This window comes from Canis aureus, chromosome 37 (genome assembly GCF_053574225.1).
Source record: "Canis aureus isolate CA01 chromosome 37, VMU_Caureus_v.1.0, whole genome shotgun sequence".
Classification (NCBI taxonomy): Eukaryota; Metazoa; Chordata; class Mammalia; order Carnivora; family Canidae; genus Canis; species Canis aureus.
In genome coordinates, this window is record NC_135647.1 from 12,428,612 (window position 1) to 12,450,385 (window position 21,774).

Here is a 21,774-nt window from a genome sequence, read left to right on the forward strand (position 1 = left end):
TGTGTCCTAGGTCTTGACATCACAAAGGGTCTCCTTCAAAAACCCAACCCAACCTTATGTCCTGTGGTCCTGCCAGTGGGGCTGGTAACTAGTGACAAGATATCATCATCCTGATTTTATACATAGGGGAGTGGGGAAATAAAAATGAGGGGCTTGCTCACCGTGATGCTTTCCTCTTCCTAGGAGGCCTTCCCCACCTGGAACCATAAGGTATAGGAGGCCTTCCCTACTTGGGACCTTGGGGGTGCAAAGGCCCTCCCTGTCTGGGACCTTGGGGGTGGAGGAGGACTTGGCTGATGCATCCCTGCCACCTATGACTTGTATGGCTTGGTCCAAACAATGAACTTGGTACCAGAGTCAGGTCATCTCCTGGAACTTGATGCTGAGCTATTATAGTAGGCAGTGGGCCCAAGGCCTGGGAGGTTGTGGAGATGCAGGCTGGGCTCGGCATTCTGGATTAGGACCATGATGAATGGGTGGAGGAGACTTGTTTAGAGAGAAAACAGAAGAGTAGGGGTCACCTGGCTGGCTCAGTCAGAAGAGCATGTGACTCTTAGTCTCCTGGTTGTGAGTTCAAGCCCCACGTTGGTGGTAGAGATTACTTTCATAAATACATAAATTCACAACAAAACAAAACAGGAGAGCAGAAAAGGAAAGACAGAGAACTAGAAAGAGCCCAAGAGCAGCTGAGAACGTGTGGCTCTACTTTCCAGTTCCCAGTTCGCATCCCTGGGAGGCTCAGCGGTACCTTAGCTGAGTTATGTGAGCAGCTGTGAATCGCTGCTGAATTCTTAGGACAACCTCACCTCCTTCCTGAGAAGCCAACTTTGAAGAATCTGTTTGGAACCTCCACTCGGATGACTGGACATGTTTCTCGGAAAGGGAATGGATTTTTATTGGATTCCAGCGTCTTGCTTTTTGAAAAATGTTGCCTGTGTCCCTGAGGACGTTTGCAAGGGGCCCTTTTCATGGACAAGGGCAGCCTGGCAGCCAGAGAGGATGGATGAAGGGCAGATGATTTTTGGCACTTCTAAGTTCGTAGCTTTTATGTTTGTCTGGGGATCACCTCTGGGCATCCACAGCTCCTACACTGAAGATGCCAGTTGCCTTGCTGAAGCAACATCTCCCCTCATCAGGGTGTTCTTTTCCTCAAAACAAACAACAATCACAAAAAGAAAACACCAGTGTTACTCTCAAGGCTGGAGGAGCTGCTCCAGAAGGGCTTGTCGTCCCTAGTCTCTGAGATGCTATCGCCACGTAAATGCAGAACAGACACCTACTTGGAGAAGAAAGAAAAGCTTGCCTGTTCTGTGTTTAAACACAGATGCACTTCAGATGTTGTTGCCATTATGAGTCTCCATTGATGGTCTTGCCAGCCATCATGGTAGGAAGTTGAAACACCTGGTCCACATTATCATGACTTGCATTTAAGACGGGCTGCTGGCTTTTGGGCAGGGGATGGTGTCTGCTCAGGAAAGCAGTATCTGCTGATCCTCGCTGGGGATGGTTTGACTGATGGGTTCCCTCTCTCTTTCCTGTTGCATTTCCTTGAAGTTGGCTCTTCTCTTCACAGTGGCCACTGTCACCAGCCTGAGCAGGTGCCGTCATCCCTCTCACCAAAGGGATGCCCAAAGCCAGATGTGGAAATCTTCTGTGGTGTCCAGGGTCTCTAGTCATCCCTTGGCCTTTTCTCCCCACTGTGTGCCATGTTGCTGAATCAAAGTAATTAGTGATTGAGGCAGGACAGGATGTGGGTGTGTGCTGGTGGGGGTTTTCCAGCTCTCTCTCTTTTTAAAGATTTTATTTATTCATGAGAGACAGAGAGAGGTAGAGACATACACAGAGGGAGAAGCAGGCTCCCTGTTGGGAGCCCAGTGCAGGACTCGATCCCAGGACCCCAGACTGATGACCCGATGCTCAACCACTGAGCCACCCAGGTGTCCCTTCAGCTCTCCTCTCTTCCTCTGCCTTCCTTTCTGTGATGTTCTCACCTACGTGCAGAACAAGAGAGCAGAATCCACCTCTGGATTCTGAGGTGACTTCTGGGGATATGCTGCCCATTTTTTTGAATGTTCATTCTCCTTTTCTGCTGATTGTGCCAGTGGGGCGTTGTTGAATTAATCCATCTAGTACCAGTTAGAAAGCTGCAGGCAGTTGCTTGCTCTGAATAAGATGGAACAGGGTTTTCTTTTTCTTTTTTCTTTTCTTTTCTTTTCTTTTCTTTTCTTTTCTTTTCTTTTCTTTTCTTTTCTTTTCTTTTCTTTTCTTTTCTTTTTTCTTTTCTTTTCTTTTCTTTTCTTTTTTTCTTTTCTTCTTTTCTTTTCTTTTTTTTTTTGAGAGAGAGTGTGGGAGAGCGAGCAGGAAGGGAGGGTCAGAGGGAGAGGGAGAGAGAGAATCCCAAGCAGGCTCCACATCCACTGCGGAGTTTGACATGGGGCTTGATCCCATCACCCTGAGAAAATGACCTGAGCCGAAATCAAGACTCAGACGCTTAACCGGCTGAGCCACCAGGCTCCCTGGAACACGAAAGCTTTGAATTGGGTGTCGTGGAGGTCAGTTACAGTCTCCCATCAGCCTATGGTTGGATTTACAGAGATCAGGACTGAGGAGGTCTGAGTGTGACATCCGTTGACAAGCCTGTGGGTCCCTGGCGTCTTTCAGGTGATACCTACTAAGGCTGCACTGCACCACAGGTGGTAAACACATTGACTTTCTCTGTTCCCCAGCTGGGTGAGTTGAGAAACCTTGTTTCAGGATTGCACCGGGGGTGATCATTCTCTGAGGTGCTGATGCAACCTAATCTAACTCCCAGCAAGGTGGCTTACGTCACAGAAAGCTGAGGTGCTATTTTGTGATGAGCTTGTACTTGCGAAGATCACTCAGGGCTTCCTGCCTCTGCCTCCTGGTGAAATTGGCCCCTCCTGGCCCACTGGCCCCTCTGCTCTGAATTGTATGACTCCATATGGCATCTCTGCACCAAGCTGTGTGCAGAGTTTAGAACCTCCTTGGGATTCTTTAAAATAGCAGCAACAACATTCTTGATTGGGAGATGAGACAAATCACGTACTCCACGTCAAACAACTTAAAATTCCCATTAAATATTTTCTCCGAAGACTTTTATTTAAACTTTTAATTTTTAAAAAAGTAATCTCTATACTCAATGTGTGGCTCAAACTCACAACCCTGAGATCAAGAATTGCATGCTAAAAAAAAAAAAAAAATTAAAAGTTGAATGCTCTACCGACTGAACATCCAGGCACTCCTCCCCAAAGTCTCTTTAATCCACCCAGGGCTCAGCATCTCTGGCTGCTTTCCCCAGCCTCCTACCCTGATTTTCCTGTAATTCTCAAATTCTTCCCATTTTCATCATATAGAGCAATTCAATTGTGACCAAAGTCCTAGTCAAGTTTATAGACCTAAACTCATTGAAATGCTCACAAAATGAAGGCCACTACGGTGTGAGGACCCAGCTTCCTTAGAAGGCAGATCAGCATTATTATTTATTGCTTGGGATTTTATTCCTCAACCCATGTGGTTAATCAATGGATTTCTTCCTGGTAAATCTAGGACTCTCCCCCAGAGGAAGTCTCATTCCAGCTGCTAAAGGAGGAAAATTTTCTCTGTCTCATTACACCAGAAGCTGGAGAGCAAACCTAGTCATTAGAATGTTGCTCAGTATTCAGAGAATCACAGAGAAAATTGTTGGATGGTTCTGGGAGATTTCGGTCTAAGTGAGGGGCAGGCCTGGCTCTCTTGCTGCTGTGCTGGAGCGTGTCATTGTAATGATGGTGTGGCTGTGGCCAGATTCATGGATGGGTAAGCTCTAACCATCTCTTCCTTCCTAGCTCCCCTTCTGGGCTCCCTTCAGAGCTTCCCCTCTTGACTCGATCTGGCATGACAACCCTCTGTGTCACTTTGAGACTTTCCTGACTCCTCTTCTGAATTTTATTGATTTTGCTAGTGATTGTGGTTGATTGCTTCTTCTCTCTTGGTATAGAGAGGGGTCCCCTCATTCCATGAGTTCCAATTTGCCGCATCTCCTTTGCAGGATGCACTCCTTCAGAAAACATTCTTGGCGATCACCAATCTGCTCAAGGATTCACTGAAGGAATGTTAACACCATCGATCCTTCTTTTTCTATGAGGATGGCATCGAGGCTCAGAAAAGTGCAACTATTCGTCCAAGTTCACATAGGTGGTGTTGAGGCCAGGACTAAATTTTGGCTCTTCGGATGTCTAGTTGCTGTGTTTCCACCCCATTTCACTATCTGCCTATCAGCATAATTTGCGGTTGTTCTTTTGTCTGGTGTCTCTACAATTAGACCATAAGCTCCCAGAAAACAGGAACTGCATTTCCTCAATGATACAGTTAGGCTCCCAGTGGGCACCCACTATTTGTTGCTTATGCCTTTCAACCGACATTTTTAGAGAACTCATTATATTAAAGTGTTATATTTTTACATATGTGTGAATAGAATACATACATAGATGCATATAATAATATATTTTATATATGCTGTATTAAGTGTGAGTACTGGAGACAGAGAAGATGAAAAGACCTATTGTAGGTTTTCTTCAGAGGCTTACCATCTGTGAGAGCTGCAGTAAGAGAAGCACAGAGAGAGGATGCATAAATACAGGGGAATGAGAGAGAAATTTCATTCAGAGGCTCTGGAGGCTCTATGGAGAAGATAGGATTGGGGCTGAGCCTTCTAGAAAAATTTGACCAGGGTCTTAGGAGAGGAAAGGCTTGTTAGTAGCAGCTTCTGCAAACACATAGAGGCAGGAGAGCCAAGTGAGGAGTGTGGTGTGTAGCGGCCCCCAGACTCCTGTGGCTGATGTGTGTGAGCTACGGAAGGGAGGTTTTAGGTTGCAAAGGAGGCATTGTAGAGGCTTTGAGCACGTTTGTAACATGAACTTCTCTGCAGAACGTGGCTGCAAACAGGCACTCTAAACAGGAATGTTTGTAGAATAAGAAGTACCATACAGGTCCACCGATTCCAGAAGATACGGTATCCTGGGGCAGTGTGTTGTTTAAGATCATGGATTCTGGAGCCAAAGTGGCTGGGTTTAAATCCTAGTGTTGTCAGTTATAAGCTGTGAACCCTGGGAAAAGTTTTTTAACCTCTCTGGGTCTCAGTTTCTAATCTGTGAAATGGAGATACAGTGATACCTACCTCATAGGTTTGTTATGATGATTTGATTGAGTTTGTAGAGGCGAATGCCAACAATCTGGAGTAGTGCCCGTGTTACAGTAAGTACTGTATTTCTGAATTATCTGTTATAATATGACTGGCTTTGTATACTCTCAAAATAGGGGAAAGCTTGTCTTCTGAAAAATGTCTCCCACTATATGCCCTCCTGTCTAAAATTCTTCCATTAGGCTTTCTTTAAAAATTCAAGGGCCTTTATTAAAATACGTAATTAGGAAGCCAAGTGTTGGACATCAGCCGTTAACTCTTCAGCAAAAATTCTGTCCCCTAATTTCCCAGAGGAAATGGGCTATATAATCGCAAGTCAAGAAAATTAATAATAGCATAGTTAAATAAGTTACTTATCTGCAAGGGGAGGGACTTATAGAAAATAGCACTGTCCAGGTGCTAGCAAGGTTTCACAAACATTTTTTTAAAAAAATAATCTCAAGAGTCTCATGTTCCACTGACTGAACCAGCCAGGCGCACCCCCCTCCCCAACACACACACAAACTTTATACGCTGGGATGGCATGTAAAGGGTTCCATAAATGTTGGTAACATTTTGTTTAAAAATAGTTTAAACTATTAAAAATACCTGCTATAAATCTATATACACAATACCAAATATTAAATATTTGGACATTACCAAGATGTTACCATTTGCTATGAAATTAATGCATTTTTGCATTGACTTTATAATGCAGCTTCTTTTGCATCTTCTACTTAATTGGAGATTATCTCGAGACTCTAAGATGGACTGCAAAATAGTGCAAATGCTGTCTGTTTTAAGCAAACTTTTGTTAAACAAAATTTTCTTGAGGTTTCGCACTAAGACAAAATACAGAAATAAACTGGATGATAAGGTCAATACAGAATTACCACTGTTTTCCATAGCTCCCCATTTAAAAATGTTATGTGCATCCAAGCACTGTTGTTCTTACTGGTTTTATTTCAGGTAAATATCATTGAGTTTGTAAGACATGTCTATTAATAAAATAGCACTTTTGATCACTTCCATGTGTTATAGTTCTCTGTATGGTAATTTTATATGAGAAAAGGACTCCTTACTATAAAAGTTAAAAACCCACCAATTGGGAAAGTAGCTTTGAACTTGGAGATGGGATAAATGAGTAAAGGGGAATATCCAGAACAACTGGTTATAGGTGCGGCACGGTGCTGCCCTCAAGACTGAAAACGTTGACTCACAGCAGGATATAGAACACAGAAGCAGGTTGGAACAGCTGGGGTTGCATGATAATAATTCTAGAAGGACCGTGCACGACATGTCACCTATGTTGTAATTTTACTGGGGCACAAAACTTAAAAATAATTCTGTGAAGGGCATTTATCAGAAAAATGATGAAATATTTTAAGATAAAAATTGAGGCATGAACTTGACTCATGTTTGTCATCTGGCCGGGGGTGGGGGTTATGGGCAGCAAGAAGTAGTCCTAAGGAGGGTGACCCCCTCTGCTTTCGTCTGCCTCTCCATTTGGCTCTGCTTTCTGCTAGTCTTGCCTAACACTCGAATGTCTTGTGATAGAAACTCAATTTCTTTGTGAAAGATGGCCTCTCAGCTCCTTGGAGAAATGGCTGATCCTAGGGCTGGGGCAGAAAATATGCCAGGTGAACCAGGAGCATCTTGTAGTGCCAGTAAGGAAGTGCAAAACCAAACCAAGCCCTAATCCCCCCAAACATTGGGGGGACGGGTGTCAAAGGGACATAGGAGCCAGCTGAAAGAGGCTTCATGGCTAAAGCTACAATAGTTTGAGTCACAAGATAAATAAAGTAGTATTGGATTATAATCCAAAGTATACAGTAAATATCCATGAGTCCATATGCATATAAATAGATGATTAAATAAATCAATGAACAAGGGAAAAGGGACTAATCTTCTATGCAGAAAATCCCAAATAATTCTTATAAATATTCTGCCCTTGAGGAAGAGTTGTTTTATTTAATCCTTACTTCCTTACGTGGCTGTACATAGTGACTTCCATCCAAAGAACAGAGTACAGAGAAGGGAGAACAAAGAAGAACTTTAAAGTGGAGAAATCGGGGGCGCCTGGGTGGCTCAGTCAGTTGAGCATCTGCCTTCAGCTCAGGTCATGACCCCAGGGTCCTGGGATGGACCCCAGCATTGGGCTCCCTGCTCAGTGGAGAATCTACTTCTCCCTCTCCCTCTGCCCCTGCTCATGCTCTCTCTCTCTCTCTTTCTCTCTCTCAAATTAATAGATTAAAAAGCCTTTAAAAAAATGATAAAGTGGAGAAACCTGGCAAACACCACTGTAGTCAGACGATCAAGGTTAACACATATAGTGATAAGTCTCGTTGAGAGTACATACCATGATACGGTATGATGAAAATGGCACTTCACCTCTGTGATCTTCCTCTTCAGAACTCATAATTCTAGTCTAATCTTGAGAAAAACAGACAGATTCCAATGAAAGGATGTCTTACAAAGTATCCGACCAGTCCTCTTCAAAACTATCAAGGTCATCAAAAACAAGGTAAGTCTGGGAAATTGTCACAGCCCAGAGGAGCCTAAGGAGACATGACAAGTAGATGTAATGTGGTTCCCTGGATGGGATCCTGCAACAGAGAAAGGGCATTTGGTGAAAACTAAGGAAATCTGGAAAAAGTATAGACTTTAGTTAACAAGAATGTCTCAGTCTTGGTTTATGTTTTTTTTTTTTTTTAAGATTTAAAAAATTTATTTATTCATGAGAGAGAGATAGACAGACAGACATAGGCAGGGGGAGAAGCAGGCTCCCTGTGGGGAGCCCGATGTGGGACTTGATCCCAGGACCCTGGGATTGCGACCTGAGCCAAAGGCAGATGCTCAACCGCTGAGCCACCCGGGAGTCCCTTGGTTCATTAATTGTAACAAATGGACCACACTAATGCAGGATGTTAATAATAAGGGAAACTATGTAGGGGGTGAGGGTGGAGCTTTTATGGAATCCTTTGTACCATTTGTTCAGTTTTTCTATAAATCTAAAACTGTTCTGAAAAATAAAGTCTATTAACTTTTTAAAAAGCCTCTAGAAAGAAATATACCTGCTAATGCCACTGAGTAGTGAGGAGGTGAAAGGAATATAGTTCTTAAGCAGATAGTGGGAGTTTCATAGAGAATTATAACTGGGGATTATAACTGGGGATTCAGATCTGGGTCTATATCCCATTTGAATATCAAGGGTTTACTGTTTTCAGTAAAAGTTCCTTAACTTTGACTTTTGTGAGTCAATATATATTAGCATCCTACTAACTTTCATCATGGATAGTGGCTTTTTCTGCCTAAGTCCTTTCTTTGATTTGTCATGTCATGGGGAAAAAAAAAAAACTTGTCCTTTAGCCTCTTAGTTTTTTTATTTGGGAGCCTACAAATTAAATTGGCAAAAGACAGAATAATGAGTGAAAACACAGATTTTTATTCACATACCTAAGTGGACCTTCACTGAAGAATGTGATTCAGGATGGCAGTTATAATTTGGGGCTTATGTACTGTCTTAATAGGAGAAAGGTACTAATGTGAAAACAAATGACTTTTAGGAAAGATAAAAGGATCCTTAAGAGAATAGATGGGAGATAGGATAGCTTTGTGATGTCTGTTTAGGCAATTCCTTATCCCAGTGCCAGGCTTCTTGTCTCCAGTGATAGGAGTCAATTTTTGCTGCTTGCAAAACTCCGGAGGAAGAGATTTATGGTAGTTGAATTCTTTTGGGAGGTTCTGCTTTTAGGAAGATAAGGGGGATTTAGGGGAAAAATAAGGGGTGGGGTGGGAAAAAAAGAAGAAAGAAAGAAAGAAAGAAAGAAAGAAAGAAAGAAAGAAAGAAAGAAAGAAAGAAAGAAAAGAAAGAAAGAAAGAAAGAAACTCTTGCCAGTGCTATATTCTGGATTCCTTCTGTTGCACACAGGCTTCCCAAGTGCCACCAACACAACTTGTGTTTCCCGTAGTAGGGGAAACACCATTTAGAGCTTTGGCAGTGTCTCCAGACGGAATGGCAGGTGTAGAATTGGAAATCTCATTGAAGGGATGTCTTTCAGCACAGTACCTGATTAAATATTGGGTAAGGATCACGACCCCACAGTCCAGGGTTGGTGGAAAACACCAGGTGAAGGTTTTGAAGTGAAATTTTAGGGGTTACATAATCTGTTTTTCATTGAAAAGTTAATGGGCTTTTGAGGAAGTTTCTGACTAGAATGTTCTGGAATCATGAAGTCAAACTAATGGAGACAATAGAAGAGTAGAGGCCTGTGAATGGAGACTGCTAGATGCGGGCTGCTGGGGGTGTATGTGTAGCCTTAAACCTCAGTTTCCAAAGTTATGTGTAGGGGTAGATGGTTTTGATTCTCAGATTTCTGGCATGGTTTTAAAGTTAAAAAGGTCCATCTATTGTAACAAAAATGGGATCCAGCCTCACCGTTCTGCTACTTTCCCCTTTAGCTCCATGATCTGATCGACCACGGTTGTCTTTCCAAAGTCCTACATTCAGATCAACATCATTTCTTTTCATTGCAGACTCATTGCAGGTCTTTAAAAAACCCAATGGCTTCGTGCCTTGTGGCTCTGTCTTCTGCTCACTTACTTGGGGCAATGGGGACAGATTCTTAGGCCATTATCTCGGGTGTCTTATCTTTATTTTTAAGCAAAACAAGTAATCTTCTTTCAGATGATAATGACAGCTTTCCCATGGGGAAGACAGTTCAATTTATCCATATCTTACAGATCTTAGATCAGTGTGGCCTTGGCTTGGGGGAGAGCAGCCCAGTCCCCTCAATGTATCGGGTTTTGGGGAGCACAGGATAAGGATGCTAGAAGAGTCTGAAACTCGGAAGCTGGAGATCATTCGGCCAATACCACACAGACAACTGTGTGGCTGAAGAGTATAGCTTTGAAGACATTTTCTCTCCTGAGGAGTGACTAAATCAGCTCTGTCTTGCCTGCTGTACAAGGCAGCTTCTGAGCAACACGTTTTCTTTCATTTTATTTAATATACATAATATATGATGATATAGTATACATCGTCTACACATATGGCCCTTCTCTGGTCCACCTGGTGTGTGTTTTAGCCAGGCTGGGTGTCATTTTTTGTTTCTCCCTCCATCCTGCTGTAGGGGTGAGGAAACGCTGCCAGAGCATTCCAGAAAGTTTGGGACAGAGCTTTTTTTTAAATCGAGCCACCAGGACCCATTGCCTTTCCAAAATTGCCTCAAAACACCAAGCCCTCCCCCACCTTGCCCATTCCAAACCCCAACACTGTTCTCTCCTTCTCTTAGCCCTTGGCAACATTAGACCTTTCTCCTGCCCGCCTCCCCCCACGTTTTTTATTTTTATTTTTATTTTTTTGAAAAAGAGACACAATATCTCTCTCCTAAGCAGGCTTTGCAAGGCCTCTAGGAGCAGCTGACAAAGAGAACAAGCAATTTCCTAGCCTTTCAGCTCCACACTGCCTCTGTTTTTTGTGAGTGGTCGGTGCACCTGTTGTGATAAGCAATACTCCCCTCACAAGCCATTTGAAAAGAGGGCAAGCGCTACACCCCACTCCCTCCCCTTCCATTTAAGTGGATGTTAATAATTTTAAGAAGGAGTGGGGGGAAAAAACCCCAAGTTCTCTGGATGGATTCTTTAGCCTGATACACGACGGTGCCACTGATGTGGGGGCTGATGAAGAGGAGACAGAGCTGTCCTCGAGAGTGGGCTTCCCCAGGGCTGTGCTGGGCTGGCCTGGAGCACACAGGCTGGGTGAAAGTTGGCTCCATTTGCCACCAGGGGACTTTTCTGTCCTTGCTCTCCGTGGGCTGTTTTGGTTTATTTGTTCTGTGGTTCTCTAAGCTTCTTTGTTTGACCCTGGCTGGTAAAGAGCCTGGAGGCTTGGTGAAAAGAAGCTTCTCCCTGCAAAACAAATTTTGGCATAGAGAGAAGAAAGAGCTTCCACTCTTCCTACCCTGGGTGGGAGGGCATGCATGTGGCCTCTTCTGTTTTATTTATTTTTTCTTTGTTAAGGTCTATGAAACCCATGCTGGCAAAGGTGTTGGCCTGCCAGGCTGAGAGTGGAAATTCTCTGGGAAGCTCTGGACAAGTAGCCCGCTGGGCTGCCTGGTGGTATGTGCCTCTGAGATGAATGGATGGCACCACCTCTCAGGGTAAAGAGGGCGTCCCAACATTTTGTCTGTTGTGTTCTAGGGGAGCCATTTCCCTCTGTTATCTCCATTCTCCGCTGCCTGTATTGAGCTAAGGTTGTGGGTCCCAGAAGCCTCTGTGGGGGCCTGAAGTTACTAGAAGGTGCTGTGACCGGCTGCATCCTCCCAGACATCCTCCCGGGGGTGGGGGTGGGGGTGTCCTGGCCTTCCTGGTATCAACCGTCCTGCGCTGTTACTGCCTCTGGTGAGGGAGAAAAACTTTCTTTCTGCCCCTGTTAGGTTTAGCATTTGGAGGTTTGCAAGCGAACCTGACAAAAGACACATCCGCAAGAGGAAAGAACTCAGATTTAATGACATAGGTAAGCATGGGAATTCATGAAGAGATGTGGCTCAAGGAGTGGTCAGAATTTGGGCTTACATGTCATCTGGGCAGAGGACAGGCAGGGACAGAGAGGGGCTTCTGGGAGGAGAAGTGACTTCTTGGAAGGGGAAGGGGAGGAAGGTCACCTATGGAAAAACAAGTGACTTTCTGGAAAGATAAATGAACCCCGAGGGCAATAGATGGGAGATATGAGAGTTCATGACAACATCTGTCTGAGTGCCGACTTCTCATCTGCAAGAAGAGAAGATTCCAGTTGCTCCAAGGGAGGGGATTTACGACAACTGAGGTTTTTTTGGGAGGCCGTGCTTTTAGGAGGATAAGAGATTTCAGGAATGCAAATGGCTTGAGCCCAAAATAATGTTTATGACACTGGCTTATTCTATGTCCCTTTACCTGTGTGTCTTTATTGAGGCCTACAGCTTGGTAGGCCTTGAGGACACCATCCAGCCCCGAACACGCCCCTGGCTCCTAGTGGCCCTGCCAAGAAGTTGTGGTGAATAGACACTGATCTGTTACTTCGTAGTAGCATTTAAATACAAGTGGTCCTGACCAATATGTGTGCCAGTGATGCCAGGGCTTCAGCTGAGCTCTGTCAAGGGGGTGACGGGGTTTTGAAGAGGGTGAGGGGCATTTTGGAGGGAAGGGTTGAGTCTCCAAGTACGGGTCTTGAGTTGTGAGTGTAAGATGGGGCATGGGGCAGGTTGTATGCCTGTTTAGTATGTTAGGAGTTTATCTGAGGCAAACCTGACTTTCTGGATGTTTCCGCCGACCTGAAGTTCCTTGGCTCAGCACTCTATGTGGTGACCAGAGGGTGACCGGAAGTTTCCCTTATTAAGCCTTCACGAGTGCTAAGTTTCTGTGGACAGGTACCTCTGGGGGGTAAGTCTTGATCTGCTATTGGTTCTGCCACAGGCCATGCCCAGAAGGTAAGCTTTTGTCCTCATTCTGCCAACTTTTCCTAATGGATTTGTTCTGTGTAACCGCCTGCTAGTGCCCACTCCTTGATGATTGCTTGCTTTTGAAAAATATTTTAATATTTTGAAAAATGGGATTTTAATGGGGGCTTCCCGTATCCTGCCCCCATTGACGTAGAGTCAGTTGGCATATTATCAAACAGTTTGCAGCTATGAGGGTTTGAGATCATCTTAAAGGGAGATTTCTGGGGTTAAAGTGGACTTAATACTTATTTTAAAGGATAAATGTCATCACTTGTAAGTAAGTAGTCGTTACATTTCGTAAGAAAGCGAAACTTTATCGTGGTTATTGTGGGTGATGGTGTACCCTCCTTCTCTGAGTGTTGGGTGCGGACTGGTCTTTCCTCCGAGGACATTTTAGGGTCTTTCTGCCTGGAACAGCCCTGGGGAGGCTAGGTGTTTCCTGAGGAGGAGGAGATGGTTGCAGGCAGTACTCACACGTGGCTTTCAATAATTTATCAGGTTGCAGAGCAAGAAAACATCGCCTTTCTGTTCCGTTTTATGCACATTGATTAAGACAAAGAGTCTCTGTGTGGTTCTGAGATGTTCTTGACTACTTCTCTGCCACAATTCTTACTTTCTCTCTGTGTTCTTCCTCTTTCTCTTCTTCATTCTAATTCTCATCTGTCTTGGTAAACAAAGAGGGAGCAAGTCCCAGGCTCCCGGCCTTCGGCCTTCGGGATCCTGCTGGAATCCCTCACATTGCAATCACAATATTTATTTTCTTGGCTCCCTTCTGTTTACTGCACATGACATTGGTTTTCAATGCACTGTTCATGTCAAAATTTTTATTTGACATCATATTTAAGATAAAATATGAGAGGCAAACGGTGGCTTAGATTGTTCCTGTTCTTTTCCAATTGCATCCCTCTTGTCTCCGAGCTCAGTTTCTGCTGCTAGAAGATTTCCTTTCTTTCATTTTTAATAATAAATTTATTTTTTATTGGTGTTCAATTTGCCAACATACAGAATAACACCCAGTGAAGATTTCCTTTCTTACGAAAAAATTTCTTTTTTCTTCCTTTTGTAGCCAGTGCCCATTCTTCCTGTGGTTTGCTGTGGAGTGCCAGGCTGGGCAATGGGGACAGGAATGTTGGTAAGGACAAGCATGCTGTCTCTTGGGTGAACATTTTTTGAAAAAATTAATTAATTTATTTTTTTATTGGTGTTCAATTTGCCAACACATAGCATAACACCCAGTGCTCATCCTATCAAGTGCCTCCCTCAGTGCCCGTCACTCAGTCACCCCACCCCCCGCCCACCTCCCTTTTTACCACCCCTTGTTCATTTCCCAGAGTTAGGAGTCTCTCATGTTCTGTCTCCCTTTCTGATATTTCCCACTCATTTTTTCTCCTTTCCCCTTTATACCCTTTCACTATTTTTTATATTCTTCGGTGAACATTTTTAACCCTCCTCTTTGGGTATTGCTCGCTTTCTGCTCTGTGCATAGTTTGCTGGTCTCCTGTCTTATCTTTATCCTGGTCAGCCAGGCCTTACAGGTTTGGGCCTGTTTTACTCATCCCTGCATCCCGTGCAGAGCCTGGGCTGTCATCGGCACATGGGAGGTCCCTAATAGTGGAGGCACACCGCTCCATGTGGCATTTCAGGAACTGGTAGATTTATTTGGTCAATGCCCGCAGCCTCTGGCAATTAGCGACAGGTGGAGTTTTGACAGCTTGTCCCCGTCAGCTTCATCATCAGGGTGAAAGCCAGGTCTTAGACCAAACATTTATTAGCAAGTTCCCCAAAGTGGCTCAGGTGGTGGTTTCAGTGCTCAGGCACAGAGACAAACATCTCACATCCTAGGTTCACTCTGAAGTGACACAGTTGCCTGTTTTAGGGTCAGGTGAGTGCCACTCCCACCATGATTAGAGAGACATAGGCCAAAGTAGAGCTGAGCCACTGCACTGCTTCTAGAATATTAAGATTAGGCCATGCCAGATTTTTTTTTTTTTGTTAGAACTTTGTGACCTTTTTTTTTTTTCATTTGGATAAAATTTATTTAAATCTAATTTGCTAACATAGAGTATAACACCCAGTGCTCATCATATCATGTGTAGGGCTCACCAGATTTTTATGCCTTATTCATACCAGGTGGTAGTACCTGAGCAGTTTTTCTCTCAACCAGTATACTGTACACTGAACACATCACCAAAAGAAAGACAAAATTTAACCTTTCGTGCTAATAGCAAATGCTCTTGTGTGGATTTTCACCAGGTTTTTCCAGGTACTCCTATAGTACCTCTGGTGGACTCTTGGTTGGGGATGGTCAGATGGTAACTAACCGTCACTCCTAGATGACACCAAACACACACACACACACACACATCACATGGTTAATATGAAGTATTTTGGAGTAAATCAGCATGCAGGTGATGTGATATTTTTGGAATTGAAAGATGTTGTCAGCAGAGGCGGATGTCTGGGTTCTAAATACAGCTCTACCTCTCTGGACCCTGGAAGGAGTAGAAGTTGTGCTTTCGTGGTGGCATTGGTGGCTGCACAGTATTGCTCTGATGACTGTGGCAGCCCAGTGAATCAGGAACAGGCTCTTCTTGGATTCTTTCCTTATCTGTAAAATGGGAATAATAATCTCACTTAAATTATGGGTTTTCTTTTCCCCTTGAGGAACTCCTGCAAAAAACATGTGTGAAATTGCCTTGTAAGCTGTAAAAAGCCCTACGAAGGGCAGCTGCTTTTGCTCTTGTGACCACAAATCCGGATAGAGGCAGAGAATGTTGGGAACGGTCTCTTTCCTGGACTGTATAACTAAATCACCTGTACCTATTAGATTCAGGGAGCCCATGTAAGTCCCCCCTTTCCCTCGGTGGTGTTGAGCAAGGTCTGAGAAAGTAATCAGAACGTTTTTGGTTCAAATGAAGATCTCTGTTCTGCTCCGAGCCGTTATGTGTAGTCCCAAGGCTTAGTAGCTGGTATCATGAAGCATAAAACAAAGATTTATTAACACCAGCATTGAAGGTATGGATGGTTGGTCGGTTTGTTAAAAGTAAGGTCATAACTTTTTAATCCGCCTTAGTCTGAAATTTGCACTGATCTCGGTTTGGCTTAACTCATATCAGCGGGCTATCCTCTTTCCGCCTTCATGTGTTTCTGCCTGCAATGCTTGGCTTAAGAAAGCATGCACTTGCCTGTCGTGCATGTAGGGACTCTCCTCTCCTGCACAATCAGATTCTCAGAGAAAGCAGAAAAGGGGCGAGAGGGCAGAGAGATGGAATATGCTGTTTTTCCTTTAAGTCCACGCTTATTTTCTTGGCCGGCGAATGCCTTCTTCTCACCTTTTGACATGATCCTCATGGTCCCATTAAAATACATTTAGCCCTCTCTCTCGGCTCCATCTGCCAGCACTCTGTGTCATTTGTTGAACGGCAGGCAGGTTTTAAGGTCCGAACGGCAGAGAACGGGCTAGCGAAGTATTGGAAGAGGATCAGATGTCCCCTGTTTTCATTTTCAGGAATATCCCCCATTTTATTGCTGAGTGTTGAGTTGCAGCTGGAATGAGAGAGGCCGAGCGGGGGTGAGGTGGGGGGTGGTATGCAGCAGGAAGATGACCCTACCTCTGGGGTTCCTGTGATCCCCGGGGCAGGTTTCCCAAGGAGACTGCAGAATCTCTTTTATTAGGACTCTCTGGAGCAGACTATTCCGACTGTGTTATTTTTGGAAATTCCGACTTAGCTCTTGTTTAGATGACTCTCGACATTCCTTCCATTTCTTTGAGCGGGTGACTTTTTGCGGCTATACCTTGGGTTCAAGTTCATAAATACATGGGAGCGCGCCTCGGCCTCGGGGGGACTTTCTGCCCGCAGCTCGGGGACAGCCGAGGTGGGTGCAGGTCAAGGGCGAACAGAGCTCAGGATCAGGCAGGCCAGGCTGTGTTTACCCAGCCTCTCTCCACCCCAGCCCCTTGCCGGGCAGAGGGCAGCGGCTGGGGGAGGTAAGCGATCGGCCGCGGGAGGCCTCAGAAGTGCCCTTCCCCATCACCGAGAGTGACAGGCGACCTCTTCCAGGAACCCGGGTGAGCGAGCCCCCCCGCAGCTGGCCAGGGAGCTTTCTCTTCTGGTCGGGACGGCTGCCCTGCGGTTGGAGCAGCCCGGCTGCAGCAGCCTTGCGGCGAGCTTTGCATGCTGCTGGGCCGGGCTTTGCACGCTGCAGGGCTGGGCTTTGCACGCTGCTGGGCTGGGCTTTGCACGCTGCAGGGCCGGGCTTTGCACGCTGCTGGGCTGGGCTTTGCACTCTGCTGGGCCCGCTGGCCAGTCGCTCTCAGGGAGACTGCTGAGCTGGGGAATGATTTCCAACTCAGGGGCTAGGGGGTGGGGTGGGGGTGGAGGGATGGGGGGGTGGGGTAGGTGTGGGGGAGCTGCTGCTCTGACCTGCCTCCCTCTTCTCTACCTAGGGACCTGCATTTTTTAGGGTCCTGTGCTTAGCCCCACAGCTGAGGCTCTGGGTTCCCAGTGACCCTTGGTGCCACAGGGTCTCAACCTGGGCATTGCTACTGACGTTGGGGCTGGATCATTCCGGGGCGTGGGGCCTGTGCTGTGCATTGCAGGGCGTTGAGCAGCATCGCTGGTCTCTCTTCCCTAGATGCCAGTGTTCCCCATGGTGGACAACCAAGACGTCTCCAGGCGGAGCACTGCCCTTTATGGAGAGCGGTAAACGCTACTCCCCCTCCCCAACCTCAATCTCCAAATTGATACGTCCTGTTTAGGAAAAGAGCGGGTAGGAAGACAGATAACACGTTTTTAATATTTGAAGACCAGGATCCTTTATTAGCTAGAAGCTCGTGAAACTGTCATTCTTTCTGGATGGTTGAATAACAGCCATTTCATAGGGTTCAACATAATCCTGGCCCCTGAAATCAGATTTGCATAAAACTTAGTCATGAGGAGCCTAGGGTCATGACCTCTTTGTTTATTAAGCACCGAAGCGAGAAGGGCCCTCTGCAAGGAGTTGGGTTTTTTGAGGCAGATAGGTGGGAGGCAGGGGAAAGAGAGGCAGAGGATGGAGCCAGAGACATCCGAGAAAGAGGGCTGGGATAGTTTTACCCGTCCTGGCCGTGGGAGAGGAAGATTCCCACTGGGGCCCTTTAATGGAAGGATCATTCTGAAGCTGAGGGCAGGAGGGGGTAGGGGCTCATGAGATACAGGGGTCTTGCTGGGAGAGGCTGACTGTACAGTTGTGAGCAAGCATCAGCTGGAGCCCTCCTTCCCGCTCTGTGATTTACGGGCAGGGGTGAAGTACAGGCACCGCTCTAGAAGCAATTGGGGACTTGCCTTAGGGACTTGGGAGCCGCCTGAGTTGACTGCATTTTGGAGCAAAGAGGCCAGCTGAGGCCACCTCTGTCCTGGAGGCTGCTTCTGCGGTTTGGTCAAAGTTATCACTCCCTGAGAAGGGCTCGGACACCTCCTCCCTCCCCTGGCACTGGCCTCTTTCGGCGTTGGCTCCTTTGCTTTCATATTTTTTGGTACAAGGCTATTATGGTGCCACCAGGGCAAGTGGGCTCGAAAGACATGGGCTCCTGAGCATTTTTTCTTGCCCATTCCCTCCTCCCTGCCTCTCTATCATGTCTCCATATGCCCTTTTGAAAATTGAGACACCAGAAGCTGTTTTTCCATTTCATTACAAAATTGTTTGCTTGTAATTTGGTTTGATAGAAGTCTTGCCTGAGGCTGGAGGGGTCAGAGGGCAGCGGGAACCTGGGAGGCTTGGACAAGGGAGCTATGGGCCATCTTGGTGACTGAGGAATGTGATGACTCAGATAAATCCAGCAAATCTCCAGATGGAAATCCTGTGGAGTCATAGGATGAGACGGGACCTCAGACACTCTCATTTCTGCAGCTCCATTTCGCAGATGAAGCAATCGGGGCCCAGAATGACCTTCCACATGGCCCACACCTCACAGTTTGCTCCAATGCTGGGCACTAACATCACTTTGGGCCTAACTATGTTCTTTCCTCTGAATTAGCTCAGCATAATGTGGAGGGAAAGTTGCATGTTGCAAAGTTCCACGGTCTCCGGGCCAGGAGGTTTTGCTCCCACATGGACGAAAGAGCTGACTACAACTTCTACTTCTGCTTTTGTTTCCCTTTAATAGCTCCTAGTTCAGAGCAGTGCACGCAGTGGGGGCTGGATGTGTGCTTGCCCAGTGCCTGCATGGCCCAGTGACTCCACTCGCAGCGGCCTCACCCAGCTGGGAGCTCATCATGTGGGCTGGGTCCGGGAGCCAACCAGGCAACAGGGACTCATGACAGGATGGCAGTCCCCGGCTCAGACTCAACAAATCTCTTCACCCATTCATGTAACTTTTAAGTGGGAGGGAGGAAGCAAAATAAAGAAAGATTTGCAGGGTGGTTCCTCCTCACTCCTGTGAGTGGTTCCCTAGCACCCACTTTGTTTTTGGGTCAGATTGACTTGGCCCCTTTTCAGGAAGCTGAAATTCAAGAAGAGGTTCATGTACCTATATCTCTCCAGATGCAGATTGACCAGGAAGTGAAGGAGACCAAAGATTCGGGGCCCTTCCCTTGCATGGCCTCTTTCAAGATCCAGAACCTCATTTGTAGTTATGATCTTGGATATGCTTTGCATTGTAAAAATTGTACAGCTTCAGGTCTTGAAAACGTGGAGGCCACTTCTACTGGCTTCTGCAATAAAAAATCACAGCTCCTGGTACCCCACGATCTCCCACATTTTCCTTCAGCCCGGCTGGGAAAGACACAAAGCTCTGGAGTGCCATATGGCTCAGATGGGTGGATAAAGAGGGAGTAGGAAATGTCCACCAAAAAGGAGCAGTTCTGTATGGGACCTCCCCTCTGCCACTCCCGTGAAACAAATGTCTGCTCCGTGGATGACGCAGTGGGAGCCCCTCTTAATTTTGCCTCCTTTCTTCCTTCTTTCAGTGGTGGCATCTGGGGCCATGTGGAAGAAGCAGGTGACTGGGGCATCCAGGAAGAATGGGGCTCAGGACGAGGTTCCAGGCTGTGCCAAGGCTCTCCTGGAAGCACACAATGCACACGAACTCCCCAGAAGAGGACAATGGAAGGAGGCTTGGGGAGACCGGGATGTGGTTACACAAGGTGGGGTGGGAGAGGTGGGGCGGGGGGAGGAAGACTGAGGTTGTCTCATCTCTGTCTTCAGTGCACAGGGGCTTCAGCTTCCAGGGTAGGACTGGGAAGACCCAGGATTGCTAGGGAGCAATCCTGATCCCATTCCCCGCCCTTCCTTGTGCTACCCCTGCTCCCTCCTTGGTGTGTGTAATTAGAGTGCCAGCCCCTGGCCTGATGGCAAGGGGAGAGAGCTCCTCCTCCCACTGCCTTTGTGGTAGCGCTAAGTGGACACTCTATTCTTCTGTGCTTCCTGCCTTGCAAGTACTGACCAGGGTCACTGGCAGGCCTGTGAAACAGCTGCTGCGCCTCACCCTGGCGGCAAACAAGGCCATTCCAGGCCCATCCATCAGTTTGGCCTGACAAGTGTTTTGGGACCTGCCTGGGTGAAAGATGGGAAGTGAGCGTAGGCGTGGCCCCTCACTCACCCAAACTCCAAACCTAATTTGTCCAGAGGCCCTGTGTCCCCCGCCACAGGGAGGGGGACACAGGGCCTCTGGAACCCGTGTGAAGAGGCTCAGGCATCCCCATGTTGTCATCTGCCCGGTGGCCGTGACTACTTTTTTTTCTCTTTCACTCACTCATTCAGTATTAATTGATGGCCTGCTTAAGACTGGACAAAAGGCTTCGTCGTCAACCTCTTTAAATAGCTAACATGTGGTGTTGATGGATGTCAAAAAGATTGCTGAGTTCTGGAGAAAAGAAGGTTTTTTAAAAATTATTTTTTATTTTTTTGGTCTTATTTCACCTTTCAAGGGGTGGCTAGAATCCGGCTCAACGGTTTGGCTTTTTAAATAGGCATTGGCATCTATTTCTAGTGTTATACATGGAGAATCTCATTTTGGTTGGTCACTCCTCTCTTGAGAAACCAACATTGAAAACCCAAACCTTTTGTTTCTTAGGTCTTTTAGCCATCACTCCATCAGTAGTGCTAGGGAGCCATGTGCATTTGGGACAGACACTCCCTTGTACTTCTCTTGTCTGCTGTACTTCTGGTCTCTGCTGTTAAGGAGAGGGGAAGAGGTGACTGGTAGATATGAATTATGGGTGAAATAATCTTTAAACCTCTCTCTGTTCTGAGACCTAGTTCTGGGATTTGTGAGCTCTGGCACTAGGACAATTTGTGAGGTTAATCCTAAAAGAGGGGACAGGGAGGGCCACCTCCGTGGCTCAGTCAGTTAAGCATCTGCCTTCAGTTCAGGTCATGCTCTCAGGGTCCCAGGATGGAGCCTTGCATCAGGCTCCTTGCTCTGCAGAGGGTCTGTTTCTCTCCCACCTCCCCCTCAAATAAATATATGAAGTCTTAAAAACAAAAGAAAACAGAAGAGACAGGTAACAGAGGGGTGGCTTTGGTGGGGTGGGAACCATGAGACTGGGTATGGTGGTGAATGAATAATGCCTTCTACAGAAGTTTTCAAATATCTGTAGAAACCGTTGCACTATTATCCATATATATTATGAAAGGGTTGCATAATTTATAAAAGCCTTTGTCTTTGTGTTTTTTCCATCAAAGAAAATTAAAATACAATTACAATCATGAGGACATTATTTGACCTAAAAAGGATTCTCATGGTTGAAAAGTTCACTCATGTTCTAGGAAATAAAATATGAATGTGCATTCTGTTTTTTTTTTTTTTTTTTTTTTTTAATCCTGGGAGATAAAATAGAAACCATGGAAGCCGGCTGTGCTGTAAAAACTGCCTAATCTGTCTTTCATGTTTAGATCATTTGCCTTTCAACAGAGTACACAAGCCCTGAGCTCGGTGAGGATCCACTCTTATCAGCAAAACGACTTTCAGGAGATCTCTGTGAGCCAGGGTTGCTGGGGTAGGACTCTCAAGGACGAAAGGCAGAAAAGGAAAGTTAATCTTCCCACAGCTACTGGAGTGTAGAAAACCCCTCCGATCCCTTGGCACACCTTGGCTGTTTGCCTAGCAGCCCAGTTGCCCTGGTGTAGTCATCGGTG

General features: G+C 46.0%; 1 protein-coding gene across 2 annotated transcripts; it reads left to right on the top strand.

Annotated features, from left to right (window-relative positions):
• The first annotated feature begins 79 nt into the window (after nt 1–79).
• On the top strand, nt 80–21,457 carry LOC144306474 (uncharacterized). 2 transcript variants are annotated; one of them, XM_077885880.1, is made up of 6 exons: nt 80–210; nt 7,592–7,703; nt 11,617–11,696; nt 13,724–13,789; nt 19,605–19,781; nt 20,398–21,457. In XM_077885880.1, the coding sequence occupies exons 2-6, from the start codon at nt 7,645–7,647 to the stop codon at nt 20,460–20,462; spliced, it is 447 nt and encodes a 148-aa protein (XP_077742006.1). In that variant the 5' UTR covers nt 80–210; nt 7,592–7,644; the 3' UTR covers nt 20,463–21,457. The 2 variants fall into 2 exon arrangements, with proteins under 2 accessions (XP_077742006.1, XP_077742007.1); XM_077885881.1 differs by lacking the exons at nt 80–210; nt 7,592–7,703 and adding an exon at nt 11,211–11,340.
• The last annotated feature ends 317 nt before the right edge of the window (nt 21,458–21,774 follow it).